The sequence below is a fragment of the Malurus melanocephalus genome, unplaced genomic scaffold, assembly GCF_030028575.1.
Source record: "Malurus melanocephalus ecotype Western Australia unplaced genomic scaffold, MMel_1.1 scaffold_268, whole genome shotgun sequence".
In the NCBI taxonomy this organism is placed as follows: Eukaryota; Metazoa; Chordata; class Aves; order Passeriformes; family Maluridae; genus Malurus; species Malurus melanocephalus.
In genome coordinates, this window is record NW_026623500.1 from 248,445 (window position 1) to 267,474 (window position 19,030).

Below are 19,030 nucleotides of genomic sequence, written 5' to 3' on the forward strand. Positions count from 1 at the left end.
CAATAAACAATTGCATAAACTGCACATTTGCTTTTGAATACTTAGTGGAAACTAAGTATGATCTTAAGTGACATATCAAGAAATAAACTTGCCATAAAGGATTAAAAAAGACATCAGCTCGACAACATAATGATTTMATTTAGATCTTTATCAGTAGTACTGAACTGCATTTTGGGGTCGGTATTTTGGCTCATGAAGATGAAAGATGAAAAGCACAGGATAGGTTGGAGTTGCACAAAGGGCAGCAGTCAGCACTCAGAATAGACCTTAGAAGATGAGGTAAGTGCTACAAAGGCATAAAGATTTAAAAAAAAAATTAAAAAAGAAAAGGGCTTTCCATGATTTTACTGAGTTAAGTTTCTTTAGAGGTATAAAGCCTGAGGAGGGGGAAAGAAGGAATGCTGCTGGAAATCAAACCATACCCTTTCCCCCTTTCCATCAGTATGCTCTATCTGTGTGCATACGTTTGCTAAAGGAGCAATCCCTTGGATCTTAAGGGTGAGAAATGGGGACCTGAAATAAAATCAGCACTCCAGTCTGACACTCTGCTCGCTGCAATTCTCTGCTCGTGCAGGAGTCTCTCACCCAGCCACTACCAGAGCGCACGTGCTTCTAGAGAGCAGAAAGGCAAGAAAAAATGTCCTGTGTAGATAAAGGGAAAAGTTTAGGTAGAGATTGAAACCAACTGGCCATCTTTCCTTCGGATGCAGAAACCCAGGGAGCAGGAAGCCTGGAAGAGAACTGGTAAATCCATTGCACTGCCTGGGAGTAACAGAAAAGAGGAGCACTTTTAGTGTCATGGAGCTAGYTCAGTTCATTGTAGGCTGTGGTTAGCTGAAAAGATGAAAAAAAATCAGAGCTTTCAATGTGGCTTTACAACTAAATCACTCAGAAACCTCAGACCAAACCACCTGAACTGTACAGCATATCTAAAATATTAACACACAGGTTGGCTCCTCAGTTAAAACAAACAAAATATATGACTTTCAAATCCACTGCAAATAGTTGCACCCATTCAACTGAATATTGGGAGGAACGGAAAAAAATCACCTGTGGAGCAACAAGCCTTACCAGAACCAATGGAAGGATTAGGCAAAGAAGGAAATCAATAAAACAAAGCATCATGCGACCTAAAAGGGACCAATAACACATTGTGTTCATTTAAGCAGTTCAGGATCAAAGAAAGATTAAGCAGTATGATTTTTCTCAATATAGCCACAAGTTTCTCTCTTCAGATACATATATATATGTATATATACAATMATATCAGCAAAAGACTGAATAAAAGATAGTATGTTGAGATAACCCTCGAAAGTGGGTTTAGTTAAGTCTTTCTAAAGGTCTTAAAAAAACCTGAGAAGAACTCAAAAAGAACAGCTAGAGGAAGAATTTGAAGCCAAGCATCTGTCTAGGAAGGGGAAAGAAAAAGTACAAAAATTGGACCRTTTGAAAATCTTAAAGGTTATTAATACCCCTTAAGAGTCTGTTTCATGATGGGCAGGGTGATGAAGAAAACACTTAGATGTCAAATCTTACAGCAGAGGCAATGTTATTTAGGACAAACTAGGAAAGTTTATGAGCATCTCCAGTGTGACTCTGCAGCACTCGGTGAACTCCCAGAAAAACGGCTGGTGAAATTCCCCATCAGCAAATATATTCTGGGCAATGCAAATGAGACATTAATTTAAACTCTTCATTCACATTGCTGGGTTTTTAATTAACCTAASAAAAATTCCTGGGGATTGCTGTGGGCTACTCACTGGAAATCTCTGCTCAAAGTGTAAGGGCAGTCTAAAAAGTAAATATGGATGTGGATGTACAGAGACTGAAGCAGAAAAATGAAAATATTCCAGTGCTATTTCAAGAAATTTTTACCCCTGCCATTGGGTGTGTTCCCCAGTGCTGGTCACAGTTTTGAGATCAGCAACAGCAGAGATTAAAAGGGTTTATAACCAAGTGATGRACACACTTAACAAAAGGCATACAAAAGCACTCGAAGACCTGCAGACCATTCAGTTTACAAGCCAGACATATAAAAAATTGCTACTTAAATGATATATACACACTGGGATACCAATATATAAAGAAGGCATTTCTACTTTGTCTAYTGCATCAAAATAAAATCTTATTTTAAAAAAATACCTTAAAGGTAAAAAAAAATAAAATTAATATAACAGAAGCCTTTTATGTGCCACAAAATTTAAGTGACATATCCCTGAAGGTTCTTTTTTTTAAATTTATGTATTATTTTAGAGCAAGTACTGAGTAGAATACAACACCCAGGCATTTATCTGAATAATAAGAAAAAATATATAAAAATTAAATTATTATATACTTGTCTTCTTCATGTCATGAACCTGGGTCTAATGAAGTAAAAACCAAAATTTACAATGAAAACATACAAATTGGCCTGGAACTTCTTAGTGTCTTTTTCCAGAAGTCACTATGTATCCCAGTCTATGACACAGCCTGGATGAACCAGATCTGATAAGGCAACCTSTATACCTGCAAATAAGATGGGCTCTGAAATTCCTGAGCTTTTGTTACTGACTTCAGKTAGAGTAAGGCTCCATCCCAAGTTTTTCTACTAATAAAATTACAAGGGCAGACAACCTTTTYTAATCCCAGCATTTTAAAACCAACAAACAACAGCATCTCCCTGCGCCCACTGCTACCTCACCAGCACTTTGCCAACTGTGACCAAGTGTCTCTTGCCAGCAGGCAAAGGTTTCCCAGGACAGCTCTGGTGACAGCAGGCACAAAGCTGGTGGCTGTCCCTGCCAGCCTGGTGGCTCTCAACTGGCCTTGGCCAGCCCATGGTCACACCTRTAGCTCAACCTCGACCGTGGGACACAGCAGAGCACTTGGCTCYTTCTCAGGTAGCTACAAACACCCGTGTATCCCTTCAGCTGGCCTGTGACAGTGCCCTGAGGGCTGCTCTCCCTGTCCACCCTGACAGCACCTCCATTCTTAGGCTGTGAATTTCTGTGACCAGCACCCTGGTCTCTGAGGTCTGGGTTGCTGCTCCCAACAGCTCGTGGGTGGCAGCAGCAAGGCAGAGGCACATCCAGCACTGCAGGAAGGAGGAACAGCAGCCCCTGGCTTGACACCAGGCACAGACCCACACACATTCACATACATCCCCGTTTTCGCTCCCTTTTAAAACCCATTCAAGATGAAAACTGCAGCATTCTCTCAGGAAGCTCCCTAGACCAATTGGAATGCCRCTGGGAACTGCTTCAAAGATCTGTGCTTCGTGCCCAAGCCAAGCTTAAATTACCCCATGTGAGCCTGCTGGTAGGTGTTCTATTATTGAAGAGCCTTGGCTGTTCCTCCTGCAAATGAGCTGCATGCACATGCATCAGTGCTATCTGGAGCACACGTATGGAGTGTGCACACACACACAGCCAGCTTGTGTCTGCAACCCCCTGCCTGTGCACATGCACACCTCGATTCACTGCACAAATTCAATTCTGAGAGCATTTTCAGGGTAAAGTTTCAGATAAATGAAAGGAATACACCCAATGAGATAACACTGCACTTCAGCGTCTGGTTGATATAAATGCACTGATATCAATTTTTCATAAGAACTTTAGCTCATGTAGTATTTTACCACTTGAAAGACCTCTGTTCTTTTCCAGTTCTGCTGCCATATTAACAATTTTGAGTGCTGATTATGTCTGTATGAATGCATRAATGTAAATGCACAGAAAACTGTTTTGTTGTCCTTATAAACTCTTATTGGCTAAACACTTCTTTCATCTTCAATTGATATTAACTTATAGCTACCAAAAAATTGCAGAATGATGAATRCAGAATCTTCCCTTAGGAGCTGTTTCAAAGAACAAACAGAAACCAGTACTGACTGTGGACTGTGATTGTTTATGTTTGTATATTTGATTTAAATAATGTCTTTATGGTTCTTTTATCTATAGGCTCTACGCTTATGAGAATGTACATAGAAATCTGGGAGAAAATAAGTTATTTCTGCTGCCTTATCAAAGTCACTAATTATCTAAGATAGCACCTCAGGCTGCTATTTAAACCCAAACATGGTATTTAACTTCCACTGACCTGAGGCAAAGGTTGCACATCTTTTCTTATTTGATCTTGGAAAAAAATCTGCAGTACTATGTACACATTAAATRATATTTTCAGCTGATCTCAGTAAGACATCAAAGCCCCTACCTTCTGTATTTCCTTAGGAATCGTAATACAGTTTTGGTAATAAACCATGCTAACTTAGCATTTGGTGTGACTCTCGGACACCAGTTATACCAGTTTTGAAACTCGTAACTTTCTGATGACCTTTTTTAATGTTTCATTTATTTTCATGTAGGATTTTAAATTCCTTTGCTATTTAGTTGTCTAAAATTAATTACTGGTATTTTGAGAAATAACTAATTTATATGACTGACTCTTGGGCTACCTACTGGGGAAAAAACAACAACAAAAAAATCTTCCTAAGAAGGGCATCCACATCTCACCAGCAGTAATATGACATTATATTTTGTCTGGTCCAGTGAGCTTTTGCTTGAGYTTGGAATCAGCAATGAGATAACTGAAAAATTTTCGTAACGAATTTGTGGTAAAGAAATAATCTCTGCCAAATATGAAGGAAAAACAAGGCAGTCCCCAGGCTGGAGGAGCTGGGCGTGCAGGGCCCCACGAGAGGGCACTGCTTTCCTTGGAACGGGAGGCGGCTGCAGCAGCGCTGCTGTGCAGGGATTCCGAGCACACCGAGCACAGCTCCTTCTGCTCCTGCACCGGTTCTGTTCTCTCCAAACAGAGAAAACAGCTGGCCAAGCCGAATGCATGCATGAACTCAGAGGGGTGCGCCATTGCTATCTGCAACCTTGAAAACGAGCCTGCCATTTAAAATTAAATATAAAGCCCTAGCTGTATTTTCTACTTGCTGATTTGGGGGATGATCTTTATTAAACATTAATTAACTAAATCAGAGAAAATATATGGCATCAGACTTGCCACACTTAAATATATTTTTTCAGTATGTCATTTAGCTTCTCTTTTAAAAACTGTTTTGATAAAAAAATGGCAATAAGACTACTAAGGATTGGATAAATGTTAATAAAATTCTGACTAGTTTTTTTWGGTTTTTAATGTTCTTTTGAACTTCATCTCCTCAGATGAATTTCATTTAAAGAGGAAGTTCTGTCTATTTAATCTATATGCTCATGAACACCAGTGTGCTTTTGGGTTATCTACAAATTATGGAAGTTACACMAGGGGTCTGACAGATAGCTGGGGATCTAATTTCCTCACTTGTCTCAGGAATGAACAATCAGTGAAGTTAATCAACATTTTAACAACCATGAGTAATATATGAGGCTGAACAGAAAGAGATAATTTGAGTTCCAAAAGAAGCTGCAGCAGGAGGGTTCCTAGAGAGAGGCAGCTCAGAGGGAGCYGCAGTGGGAGCGCTGGGCTGCTCTGGCTGGGGGCTGTGGGTGGCTGTGCTGACCGCCAGGAGCAGCTGGACTCACCCGGGGCTCTGGCCATAGCACACAGCCCTTSGTGCTGGATGGGGATGAGCTGCCCCAAACTCAAACCCCGGGCAGGGATTTAGGGGSGGTCAGCACCCACCCAAAGGACCCAGCACCACTGACCCCATCATGAAGCCACTAAACCATTTCCAGCATCGCACAGAACTGTGGTGCAATGGCCTCGCTCAGTACCAGTGAAAAACCTACAACAAATTGCAGAGGGTCAGTCTAGAGCCTACTGACTACCATTCAAAAAATAAATGTACGCTTAATATATCCAAAAACATTCTTACTCATAAAATGTTGTCCATCCTGTTTCATCACTCTTCGTTGCTAAGAGACCACTGTTTCCATTATATGTCATTAATCCGAGCTCCAGGGTCTGCGTTGAGACCAGCTTGAGTCCACCATTAGTGCCAACAGCCAGCGTGACAATCTGATTATCCGGCATCAGTAAGTGGCGGGGCATCCCACTGGCGTCCCGGCGCACCTTCAGGGAGTTGCCATTGTTGTCCATCACCTCCGTGACATCGTTATCGCTGCTATAGGTGAAATTGTACAAGTATTCCCCGGTAACGAGGCTGAGAGTGTACTGGTGAATCCCGTCAGCATTGAAGACATACAGCTCCTGTTCTCCTGGAGATGCAGCTTCATATTGGTTAAAGGAATTAAGAATGGGCCTGTTTTTACTGACAGCCCTAATGCGGATATTTCCAAGATCAGCTATGTAGATGGTACCATCTGGGGCCACAGCTAAGGAAGATGGTGAATTTAAGATGGCATCAGTGGCATACCCATCATCCCCAGCATAGCAATTACAGTTGACATCATTTTTGCAATCACAGTCTGAAGCTGCCCCTGCAAGAAGGCATATTTCTCCATTGGTAGTTACCTGGCGTAGCCGATTAATTTTTTTTTCATCTGTCTCACTGATGTAAAGAACTCCTGTGTGTGAGATGGCAATGGCACTGGCTGATTCAAGTGCAGAATGAATAGCCAGTTTGCTAAGAGAGTAGTCTATACCAGGAACCTGGCAGTGCATGGGGCGTCCAGCAATAATGCTAACTTGATGGTTTTCTGTGATCCGTAAAATAACATTGTTCTCTAGGACATAAAGGGAGTTGTCCATGGGATTGACAGCGAGATCAGTAGGCCACTCCAGCCGTACCTATGAGTTGCACAAATTGTTACTGTAAAACTCGAAACTGAAAAGTACACTCCTAGTGTTTAAAATTCCACGTGTAACAACAGCAAATTAGTGAGGGGTTTATCAGCGTAAATCATGAAACCGAGTCATGAACGGCAACTATTTCAAACAATGATTTTGTTTCTCGGAAATATTAAAGCTACGTGCGGTTGTAACTTTGGCTAATTGTGTTTCTGTGCGAGAATGAATGCTACATTGTAGAAGCTCTACAATAATTACAGAAAAACAGGCAATTAAGACAATAACTCCCATTATCTCAACCTTATTTCGCTATAGTTGCATAAATAAACTGTGTTAGCCACAGTAAAAAGGATGGTTCACTCATTTCAGCAACAAATCAAATGCGTTATCATCTTGTGCTGCATAATGTATTTCTTAAGTGGCCAGGCAGTCATCCAAAATAGGTGCCCATATCTTCTAAGGCAGAGAAGAAAATAAAATGCACTAAGAGTCTACCTGGGAAACATCCATGCTGGAATCACAGCTGAGAGGTCGAACAGCAGTTAGGTCATTGGAGCCCAGCAGGGTGGATATAATTCCGTTCTGATCCACTTTTCTAATCATAGTGGCATCAACAAAATACATGAGTCCATACTTATCCACTGCAATTCCTGCAAACACAAAACCCAGGCATCAGTGCAGCAGTGAAGCTCCTGGCTTCAGGCAGGCTTTGTCTTGTTTACAGGATGGTGACATTTGTTTCCTTSCCCTGTTCCTTTCTCCCTCTCAACCAGAGCACAGGTCCTGGAACCCTCCACCAGCCCATAGTCCTGCCAAAGAAATGGCATCAAGCAGGTTTATCCYTCAGGKCTTTAAAGAAAACCACAGAAATCCCCAAACAAGCCAAAGACCCAGCAGAAAGCATCATSAAAATTCAAAATCTCTATGATACACTACCTWAACAAAATAAAAAATTATCTCCTAMTTTCAGTCAGAAATTTGARGCAYTGCTTTCTTCATCTGAAGGATGTAATAAGGATGAAAAACTTTTAAAACACCTTTAAAATTTCTGGAAAACTAGGAGGACATCACATTTCTGGATGTTTTTTTAATTCCTTGACCTGTTGCAGTAAAAATACGGAAAGAACATCTGGTGCTTCCAGATGAAGACACAGGGCTTGCCAGCCTARGAAAAAAGGGAAGGTTCAATGGCTGTCACATTGTGAGTCCTTRGAGAGGAAAGGCACAGAATGAAAGGGTGCTCCCTTGCAGGAACAGACGGATGCTGCTGCCCGTTGGGAAGGAGGGCAGCCTTTTTATCACTTGCCTTTCCTGCTTTGATTTGGTGCACTGCCTTGCCCATTTCTTGGGCTGAAAATAAAATATTGATCTAAAAATTCTGTCTTCAAATTGTTGTAGTGCTCATCCTACTGGGCAGTGAGAGAAGATACAGCTTCATCTTTTTAATTTCTGTGTTAACTGAAACTGTTTCCTATACAAAGAAACTGGACTTTCCATTTCTGTGTACCTTTAGCTATTTTCAACCACTGAAAAAAACCCAAAGATGCTYGAGACACCTGGCACATGACTGAGTCATCCATACAATTAAGATGAAACAACAGAGGGGAAAAAAAAAAAAAACTTAAAAAGAAACACATCCCTAAATCTCTAGATCCAATCTTGAAAACTTTTTGTCAAAAATTAGAAACTGTAAAGGGCAAAAATCCTTTAATTTTCTTCTCTGACTCTGAAGAAAAGGAGATACACAGAGTAAAAACTCAGAGAAAAGCCACAGCAAGCAATTTCTCTCCCCAAAGGCTGTATCTCACACAGTACTCTGTTTACACGCTCGCTCCTTGGAGTGAGCGGTACCCTGCTAATTTGTGTTCTGTTCTCCTTTTGCAGCACTCAGTGTCGGGGTAATAAAGTTTGCTTTAACTAAACAAAGCACGAACACTTGCCAATCCACTGTAATTAAAGCCCAGAATAAAAATCACCGAGCAAGGAGTGATTTAATTGCCAGATAATTATTTCCACAGCCAGCCTAGCTGCACGCAGTCATTTTCTCCRGCTTCTTCTCCTCCTTTACCTCGAGGGCTCATTAGGGTTGCGTCCACTGCCTTCCCTCCATCCCCACATCTGGCTTCGTCAAAGGGCAGGCACTGCTCTCCCGTCCCTGCCACCACTTCTGAGTTACCAGCAAGGTCCTTCGTGCCTGTGAGGGACTTGACTTTGTAAATCCGCCGGCTATTGGTGTCCGACACGTAGAGCGAGCCTGAAACAGGGTCCACGGCCAGATAGTATTTATGAGCAGGATTGTTGCTTTAGAGAAAAAGAAAGCATAAAACAGAAACAGCTGAGCAGTCTAGAAACTTCACAGGCTTTCAGARCTTGGATACTCATCAGGCACAGAAAGATCTGGAAAGAAAGTCTGACACCTTTGTGCAGAGGTGAGGYCTGAAGGACTATCACCTGAGGTTCTAACATGATTAGGGTCTGGTCAGCGTGCAGAGGGATTGTAATYTCTAATCTCACTCATCCTTCTACACCGAACCTTGCACAGCAGAGCCCAGTAAGCCAGAGCTGCACAGCAGTCATTCCTCTTGATCTCTTTAGCCCTTTAGATCTACTCTGGGTCAATTCTCCTAGGCTTATCTGTTCCCCCCCTCCCCACTACCTTGTTTAACTTCCTTTGGAAGCAGAAATCAGAGGAGTAAGATCAAAGAATCAGCTTCTGAGTTACTTCGATTACGCCACAAGATTTGTGAGGTCTTGAATAAATAGGAGGCAGAGGCATAACAAATTTATTTCTAAAGCAAATTTGTTCTCATTCATTCTCATCAAGAATCTCATTTACAGCAGATGAAGTCAGTTATATAACTAAAACCAGAGACCCCAAGTGTCTGACTTTAACTCCAAACCTTCTGYTATCGAAAAACAGGTCCTCAGTTTGTGATTGGAATGGGCGCTCATATGGAAAGCTACTTCTCTTCTGAAATATATGTTTTTTGACAGCTTGTCACATTTTGGAACTACTTTAGCAAATCATCTGCAAATTGAGAAATGTCAATCTTCACAATATATATACATTCACACACACAGAACTGCAGTGCAGAAATATTTTCAAAATCTTGCCTGGCTAGTTTTACTCAGTTTATTTGGATTTTAAGCATGATGTGAATTTTCCAGCCTTTGGAGCCTATGGGTGAGCGTAAATAAGGTCAACGGTGGTTTCAAAGCATAGAAGACAAATGAAGACAGGAAGAAAAAAAAATGGAGGTTACTTACCAGTAACCAGAGATATTTGCCTCCAAATATCCACACTCCTAGTTTCATGTGGCAAAAGTGCCCATCTCCAAGAGTGAGGATACACAGAGGTTATGAACAAGTTATGATGGACATAAGCCATTTCTTGGTCAGAATCGCTGAAACTAAAACAAGGCCACTTTCGGCAGATGGATCCATCAGCACACAAAGATAACCAGGGTCAAGTGGCTGTGCCCAGATTTGGAAGAATGAGGAGGCCCCAAAATATCACTTTCTACAGTTATTTTCCTCTATGCCAGTCTTTGACATGCCATGRGTTTAGGTCAATAGTGGCTTGTTCTACTACTGTAGAAAGTAGGAAGGAGATTGGTTTGACCGCAATTCAGGAGGCAGAGGCAATACCATCTGCTGAAGTCTAGGAGTGTAGAAATTAGAGATGAAGAAATACAGTAAACAAAAAAATACTTGGCAGTTTTATTTCATGCATGGATCTCAGAGTACTTTAAAAAGATGGGTGTAGCACCCATTTTACAGAGGAGGAAACTGAGGCACAGAGAGGTTAAGTGGTGTAGACAAAGTTATGCAGGAAAACTAGTGACATGCTTGAGATTAGAGCACAATCTCATTATTCCCCGTGTTCCTCTCCTTATCTTCAGCAGCAGACTGTACCTCTTCACTATGCCCTTATCACATTCCTTCTCATCCCTCCAAAATAATGCTCAATCTTCTTCRCGACACAGAAAAACAGTTCTTTCCAATTTAGGGATTCCTCCAGTCTCTCAGGTATCTGAGCCATAMAAACATCTGCACTTTTGTCCCTGTTTTGAAACTCTGCTTCCTTCTCCCACCATGCCTTCCTCTCATGCTGAAGAACTCACTCTGTCATGGCACTGGTGTTGTGCTGTACCTCCCAAATACCCAAACTTAGCTCAAGGCTGCCCTGCATGGCTCTCCTGAAACAAGGCACACACCTGCCTTGGCCAAATGGGGACCTGAGGTGGGCACAGACCAGAGCTGGRCACAGACCCTGCTGCTTGCCCCTGGAGGTAGAGGGCTCTGCTGGACTCAGTGCTGAGATCTGCTCACACAGTGCCCACCCTGCAGGAATGGAAGGGTCTCTCCTGTTTTCACACAGGATTTTTTCAGCCTGTGCCCTCCCCTGCCTCCCCTCTTACTTAGCTAGCCCTAGGTGTGCCCTGTTGCTGCCAGATGGGGTAAGAAAGGAGTCAGGGTAAAGAGCAATGGCTGAATGGGCTTATTTCCCTCTCCTCTCCTGCAGCCACGGTGCATCCACGGAGCTCACCCTGCACTTCTCCCCTGCAATCTCTCCAGGGCAGTTGTGCCAGGGAGTTGGTCACAGGCTTTGGTTCCAGAGCAGCTCACCAGAGCTGCAGACCTGTTCCGTGCTCCTTCCTTTTCTCCTGAGCTAGGGAAGGGAACAGACAGTKGAAAACTCCCCAAGCAAATTTTTGAGAGACTTTGGCAGAAAACGACTGCTGGAAGGTAACATGCACTCACTGTGCTCCCAGAGAATCGATGAGACTGTTACCTTAAATAGGGATTCGGTTTTTAAATGAGTGGTCAATATTTCTCAAACTGGCATCTGAGCAATTAAAGACCTCTGCCTCTCTTTTCAGCACACCATTGTAATCTTTCATAGGAGGCCAAGGCTTGTACCTTGTTTTAAAAGATTTCCCATGGCATTCAGTGTTGCTCAGAGGCCTCTGCCAATAATGCCTGTGCCTCCAGCCCCCCGAGTGAATGTGTGGCCACCTCCACCTGCAGCCTCACTCTGCTCTCCCAGGGAGCCTGGGGCTGCAGCCAAGTGCAGCTCCTTCTCCCTGTTCCTCTCACAGGGGCATCAAATTCTTTTTCAACAACAGCTTTTCTTTCAATTTAACCAAAAGAGAAGCAAATCTCTAAGCAGCTAAAAAATGAACTAGGCTTAGTTGAAGCAAATGAGGAGCCTCCAATAATCATTAGCAAATGGTAAATGAATCAATCCAGATCAGAGTATTTAGGGGTGTTACACTTACTATGCCAAAATACATTATTAAGGGGAAACTACCCTGTTTAGTCCAGACCATCTATTGCATCAACTTGTATCACAGAAAGTATGATTCTAAAAGGGTAATGCACAGGACACTATGGAATCATTTACAAGAGCTCTTCTTATCCTTTCCCTTGATTTTCTCCAGGGTGAGCATCCTCCCTGTCCCGGGTGTGGCATGGAAGGAGGCACAGRTRTTTSCTATGCTGCAGCCATCCAGCAGACCTAGGTTCTCCTAACAYCCAGGAAAGCTTTCCTCCCTCCTGAACCTCACAGTGACTGCATCTACTGGCTGCACACAGCCAGCCCCACAGRCTGGCTATTAAATGTGTYTGACAAAGGAAATATAAACTAAATTACGGCAAAGGACAGTGGGTTCAGAAAATCATTAATGACCAGAAAATGAGTTTTTGACCTATATGCAGTCATTAGTGCTTTTGTGAACCTTTCTGGCATTTGTGAAAATGCTGCTGTAGTTTACCTTGACCATTTAGACCAATTATAGACAGCAGGGAGAGGTGTTTATCTAGAAGTTAGCTTGGGGTTCATTATACTTGCATTCTACTAGAAATTTCTAATTACTGTCAGAACTTATTGGCTGCTTTTTGACTGCATTTCATAATTGCTAATGCTTATCATATTCATAACACACAATTAGCACATAAAAATGATTCTATATATGGTACATGAAGAACATAACATTACACAAGAAGCACAACACAAAAAGCAAACACAATGAAGCAAACAAACCATATCAAATTATATGGGAAAGAGCTCATGTCTTACCTATGTTTAAACTCTTTATTTCTTTATAGAAAGGGAACAGAAGAAAAAAGAACAAACAGTTAGCTGAAGAATAGATGGTAAAGCAAACATAGTATTTGTTTTATTTTACAAAAGGACATAGGAGAAGATATCTCTTTTCAGCACTAGCCTTAGCTTAGTTTACAGATGAAGAGTGACTGGGAGGGACAGAGCTGCAAGCTAATTCCCTATGGGATACCCCTGCCCCCCACCCCCCTCCCTTCATATTTAGGAAACTTTCTGAACCACTGAAAGAGTTTTCTTGTAGATATACATGTAACTTGGGGGCTAGGAGTGAGAGAAACTGGCAGTTCTCTGAATACAGAACTGGGCAGGGGAAAGCACTGGGCTTAAGATATTGTCTGCCAGTTGGAGGCAGCCTCTTTAAACAAAGTAATTTTCCAACAGGCTATTYCTAGACAAATTATTACTGTTCAGTTTGTTTTTTTTCTCCTCCCAGTCTCTAAAATAATTGCTTGAAGCAAGTTTGGGTGCTCCTTGATATCTTTTAAGCCTACCAAAGCCAATGTTAGGGTAAAAAAGCCCCTTCAAAGTGAGCAGTAAGGTACTGTACAATGGGAGATCATTAACGGATCCACAGTTTACTGCCCAGACACAAAGCCAAAGGTAAAATGCTCTCTGCTCCCCACAAAATTAACACATTCTCCACTCACACAGCATTTCACTGTGTTGATGTAATTTCCATTGAGGAATAAGCACTGAACAGAGCAAAGGGGTTTGYGGCTCCTGAGCTGCAGCACTCCAGGCACAGCCCCCAGCTTGCAGCCCCAACTTCAACACTTGAGTCCAAATTCCTACTGGCCATTCCAACCAGGCACCTTCACAAAGGACAGTGCGAAAGAAATATGCACACCAAGGTATTGTGACGTGTGAGTTGCTCCAGATTCATAGGGGCTAATGGGAAACCAAAATTACATCAGCTGTGAAATATAAACCAAGCGATGTATTTGGTTTGTAATACTTGTGGACATGCTGGCTGCAACACATTCCAAACTACTTGATATGAGCTGAAGACTCTGCTCTCATTCACACTTAAATGGCTCAAATCTTCAAACTCTTACCCGTGTAACTCATGCAGATTTCAAGATGAGCAGTGAATCACAATTACTACTATAGATTATGTTTGCTGGAATGGACCTTAATTCCCTTTAGAGGAGTGGGGGGTATAAGACATCATAATGTAATCCTAAAGTCTGTAAATACTAAAAATCTGTGGATCAAGTCCTTGGCAGCTGGTCCAGCAGCACTCACAAGGCATTAGCTTCACTATTCATTGCTTATGGTTATAACAGAAGTTAAAGGAACTACACTAAGGAAAACAGGCTTCAATAAAGGAGAAAGTGGACAGCAGATAAAAACCCATCCTCCGTTTCTTTACTGATGCCTTTTCCCATTTTCCCTCACTCATGATGAAAACCCAAGTTCCTTCTCAACCTCTCTCACAGAGAGAGAAAACAAAGTGCTCACACTAATACTGTTGTAAACTTTGAGGCAACATTTTGAAATGTAAGGTGGGCCAGCCACCTGTCACTGGCTGATATTGAGCATAAAAGGTGAGGTGCATAAAAATGCATATTGAGACATATCCTAATCTGAAAATGTTTCTCTTCACCTATAAAGCTGTAGTCCTATTTACTAGAAATCTAAAAAGAACTGAAAAACTTAGAAAAAAAAATTAGCATATTCTATATAATACAGAGTTATAGTGCATATTGATATAAATATTTATAGCAGGTCACACTTMCATGCCAGCTACCTTCTGTGGTTTAAACTGAGCTGCTAGCAGAAAGCACTGGATGATCCATGACTTTTAAAAAAAAAATATAATGAGGCAGCCTGATGGTGTATGAGGTAGGTGTCAGAGAGTGATTTCAGAGTTGAATTGGCCTGAATCAGATCTCTTTTCTTTTCTATAGAATCAGAATTCACAATAGTGACATCAACAGAATGACATGAATGGAAGAGAGGTGTAAAATAGAGCTAGGCCTCCTATTCTTTAACAGTCCAATCATTCTGTGCTTTTTTCCACTAATTAAAAACTAAAAGTACAGTGGAAACAGAGGAATTGGTTATTGGTCATATCATTAAAAAAAGACTTGTGACCTAAATTCACTCAATGTACTTTGCAGCTATATCCAATTTCCAGGAGCACTCCTGCTCCTGCTGGAGCGGGATCCAGGAGGGTCAGCAGACAGCCAGGGCACTCTATTGTCCCTCATTTTTCTGCAAATACTCAGTACTGATGTAAGTATAAGGTCCAGTTACATGAGTTATGGTTTGAAGCAATAGCTCTTGCCTCTCCTAGAAGAATGAAAAAAGGAGATGGAACAGAAATGGGTGAAGTGGTACACTCTACTCATGCCTTCCCTATTAAGTGATCAAATATTAAGGTTGGAGGGGGCATGGGACAGGGGGACAGAGTTACAATCTTAAAAAGAATTTTGATGATGCAAAAGGACTCTGTGTGTCAGCCTGAACTGCAGTGGTCAACCTACAGAAACAGACTCACAAGCATGGGAAAGAAATGGGAAAGTGGATCTCAAAACCAGCGGCAGGAGAAGCTTCCCTCTGACCTCGTGAGACTGGTACACCTTTGCCTGTCCCTGTGGCTCAGTACCTAAGGGCAGTCAGTTCCATAGTTTCCTAACAAAACTAAAAGATTTACATCACTGAGGGAGGACTGAATCAGGGATCACTAATGAGACAGAAAGAGAGGGTTTGTATTTTCTGTACAAGTTGTTTTGTACTCTCAAGTCCTTCTCTTTTAGTCACTGCTCTGGTATGCTACAGCCTTTGAACTATGCATTTCTGTGCCCCATTTCTCCACTGGAATTTAAATAGGTTGAAAGTGACAATGTTTTTCAAAATTATAAAAAGTAATGGTAAAGGCTGATTTGAGCACAGGCTCCAGAAGCGAAGTGCTGAGGTTAAACCTTACCTCAGCTCCAGTATGCTAGTGACATTCCTGGAGGGGAAGATACGCCGGATATAGTTAAAATCCCCAACAAAGAGACTTCCATCAATACCCACTGCCAGTGCTACAGGGGCCAGCAGCTTATTTCCTTCTGCCAGACCATTGCAGCTCGGACAGGAGATGCTTCTGCGGCGYCCGTTCCCCATAATGCTGGTTATCACAGCTGGCTGCTGGGTGAGAAACTGATTTTCTCCGTTGCCTTTGTGCAATATACCTAAGGACAGAGAGGAGAAGTGGTTATTACCAGGGACTTCAGGCTGTTCTCTTTTCAACAGCTGCTTTTAAGGATTGTACATTGAAATGACACCTGTGTGTGGTTTTTCAGTGGTGCAGAAGGAGCAAAAGTATTTTGCAGCAGTAAAAATAAAGGTGTAATGAAGATTCAGTGTTAAAATCTACACCCAGAGTCCTTTGGTATTCACTATGAAAGAAACCCCTTCCCCACAGCTTTGGCCTGGGGCTGTGGTTTAGACTGTTCCTGACTCAGTGGAGAAGAGCTGTTCCTCATTTGTGTCCCATTCCAGTTTCCAATACTATATTKTGTTTGGAATTCTGTTCTCTTTCCACCTCTCAGTCTTCCACACTTTTTTTATGGAAAATGAAAAATGAGAAACGGAGGCACCAGAGAAGATGATAGCACAGAAAATGAAAAGATAGAAAGATGAAAGTCCCAGAAGGGCTGCTAAGGATCRGTGATAGAAGGCAAGAGGGAAACTGGTGGTACAGGTCTCTATCAGGCTTCAAGGAAATACCTTCAAGATAGGATTTATTTTCCTATATTTGTTCAAAGAGCAGACCCCTGCTCCAAGAAAGGAGTGGGTTTTCTCACAGAGCGACCATGTTCTGTGTTATCAAAAACTGTGGAGATCTGCCTGGACACTTCCAGCCTCATGCTCTTGTGGAAATGAAGTCGTATGACCCTAATGTTACTGGTGACAACACTGGTGACAACACTCACTGTTGGCAGGTACTGCCCAAATGTGGATCCACTGCCCAGCACTGGAAGGGTGCTCAAACAACCTGATCTTACCAATTCTGAGCAATACTTTAGATTTATTAAGCAGAAATACACTTTGTTATTTGTTAATGCGGGGATCAGCAGGAGGCTGCAAACAATACTTTGCAGGGAACAAATAAAATGTGTGSTGAGCTGTTAGTAAAATATGAACATCAGGAAGATTCAGCTTAGGATATGGGAAGGCCAAAAAAATGAGGAAAAAGCAAACAGGTGTCTAATGAGAATGACAAAGGAGACTCAGTATCTTCATCTCAGGTTAGCGGGGAAAAAAGGTCAAGCAAAAGAAACCAGGAACAGATATGGTTCATATGAGAAAAACAGAGAAAACTGAAAGATATTACTGGGGAATAGATGAAAAGCAGAAGAGAGGATAAACCAGGACTTTAAGAAATTCATGTTTTGCAGAACAGTAAAAAATGTGTTGAAATCCTACAAAAATTTTCTGACAACTGAAATATGTCTCATACCTTACTGAGCTAAAGATGAAACAAAAGGAGTGGAGAAATTGGATTTTTGAAAGTGTAAATATAATGCAAATAAAATGTGTTCACAGACAGAACTCCATATAGGACCGCAATCAGATGGAATTAAGTAACTCACCACTCTTGACATTAAGTACATGATGTTTATCCAGAGACCATCCTCCTAAGTTTGAAGGATCCAGTTCAAATCCTTGCAGCAGCGCTGTCCTCTTCTCCCATAAAATGAGACTGGGGCAAGTCTCATATTCAAAACCCACAGACACTGAAATAAAATAAAATCTAATATACTTGCTGAACWAACAGTGAATTAAATGTCCAAGGCACATTCAAACCATTGAGCATTCCAGTTCCCCAGGCCCCTCAAGAAGATGGAAGGATTATATTCCTCACTTTTACTCTACAATATTATGTTTAGATCTTTGACTAGACACAAATTTGAAGTTTCATTCACATGTACTCTGCAGAGATCTGATCACTTCTATTTTAATAGCTCACTTTGGGAAGTGATGGGTTTGCTGAGAGTGAGAAATACAATTTTTAAATATAGTAAAATTATATTAAATAATAAAAATTTCACATAACAGGACAAGATAAATTCTTAATTTGCCAGATGTTCACAGCATTTATTTAGTGCATTAACTTTACATATCACATACCAAAGGGCAGTSAAAACTGGTGCATTTAAGCACAAGTACACTGTAAGCATTACTCAGGAAAGCAAAGCAATACCCCATGCAGTAACATAAGAAAGAAAAGCTACAGTAAAGAAGGATTTAGAAAATAGAGAAAATAATTAAGAAAAAAAAAAAAAAAGCTGCTCTTTCTGCACTGGCACAGCTCTGATACTCATTTTTATCACTGTTGTATCAAAATTATTCAGATATTCAATGAAAACTGGAAAATATTATGATGATCACTCTTTTTCCCACCCACTGAAACCAAGTTAACTAAAAATAACTGTAGAACTACAMGACTGAACAGCATTAGAGGAACAGCATTTTCATTTCAAATGTGTTAGACCACAAGAGACCACAATAATGTGTGAAAACCCAAATGCACTGCAGACTGCCAGCCAGTCCAGCACGAAGATCATTTTGTAATGRAAGAAAATCAAATTGGAATGATGGATTAGGCTTCACCTAAGTTCCTGTGGCCAGTTTTTCCTATTGCCTGGTTTAAACCTTCCAAGTCAGGTACTGATCAGGAAACCCAGGCAGGTTGATGGAGTTTAGAACCTCTGAATATGATCTTTACTGTGTAAGACAACCATAAAAAGGTAAATTGTGTCAGGAAGACAAGAACTGTTCAGTCCATATTTGCTCTTCCATTAGGAAGTTTGCAGTTTTCTTATTTAGATTTACAGGTGTTATTTGGAAAATTCTGGAGCTTGGACATGCTGACTTACCTACAGCATCGGACAACCCATAAACCTTCTGACCATATGCATCTGTTTTGTCCCAGATAAATGTATATGCCAAGTTGGGAGATGCCTGGAATGATTTTTGGAATAAATGCCCTTCTACTGCTACCATCAAATGAACTTTGATCAGATTCAGTGGCACAAGTGTCTGGGTCATGATGATCTTCAGTAAGGATTTGTATCCAGCAGTGCGGGAACTCAGATAGCTGAGCTTTATGCTAGAGCCAGGGATCTCAATTTCTTCATGAAGAACCTGGGTAGCAAAAAGATCACACATTTCACATTTTTAATTTTTTTTAAATGTATCACCTTGCATACTCATATGAATTTATGTCTTTCTATT

General features: G+C 41.3%; 1 protein-coding gene across 1 annotated transcript in view; it reads right to left on the reverse strand.

Annotated features, from left to right (window-relative positions):
• Positions 1 to 19,030, reverse strand: part of TENM2 (teneurin transmembrane protein 2) — a 217,811-nt gene that overhangs the window by 16,545 nt on the left and 182,236 nt on the right. The window contains exons 15-20 of the mRNA XM_057376024.1: positions 18,673 to 18,940; positions 17,386 to 17,529; positions 15,732 to 15,981; positions 8,741 to 8,973; positions 7,168 to 7,322; positions 5,798 to 6,672 (exon numbers count right to left, since the gene is read on the reverse strand). Of these exons, the coding sequence (XP_057232007.1) occupies positions 5,798 to 6,672; positions 7,168 to 7,322; positions 8,741 to 8,973; positions 15,732 to 15,981; positions 17,386 to 17,529; positions 18,673 to 18,940 (1,925 nt within the window). The remainder of the gene's footprint in view (positions 1 to 5,797; positions 6,673 to 7,167; positions 7,323 to 8,740; positions 8,974 to 15,731; positions 15,982 to 17,385; positions 17,530 to 18,672; positions 18,941 to 19,030) is intronic.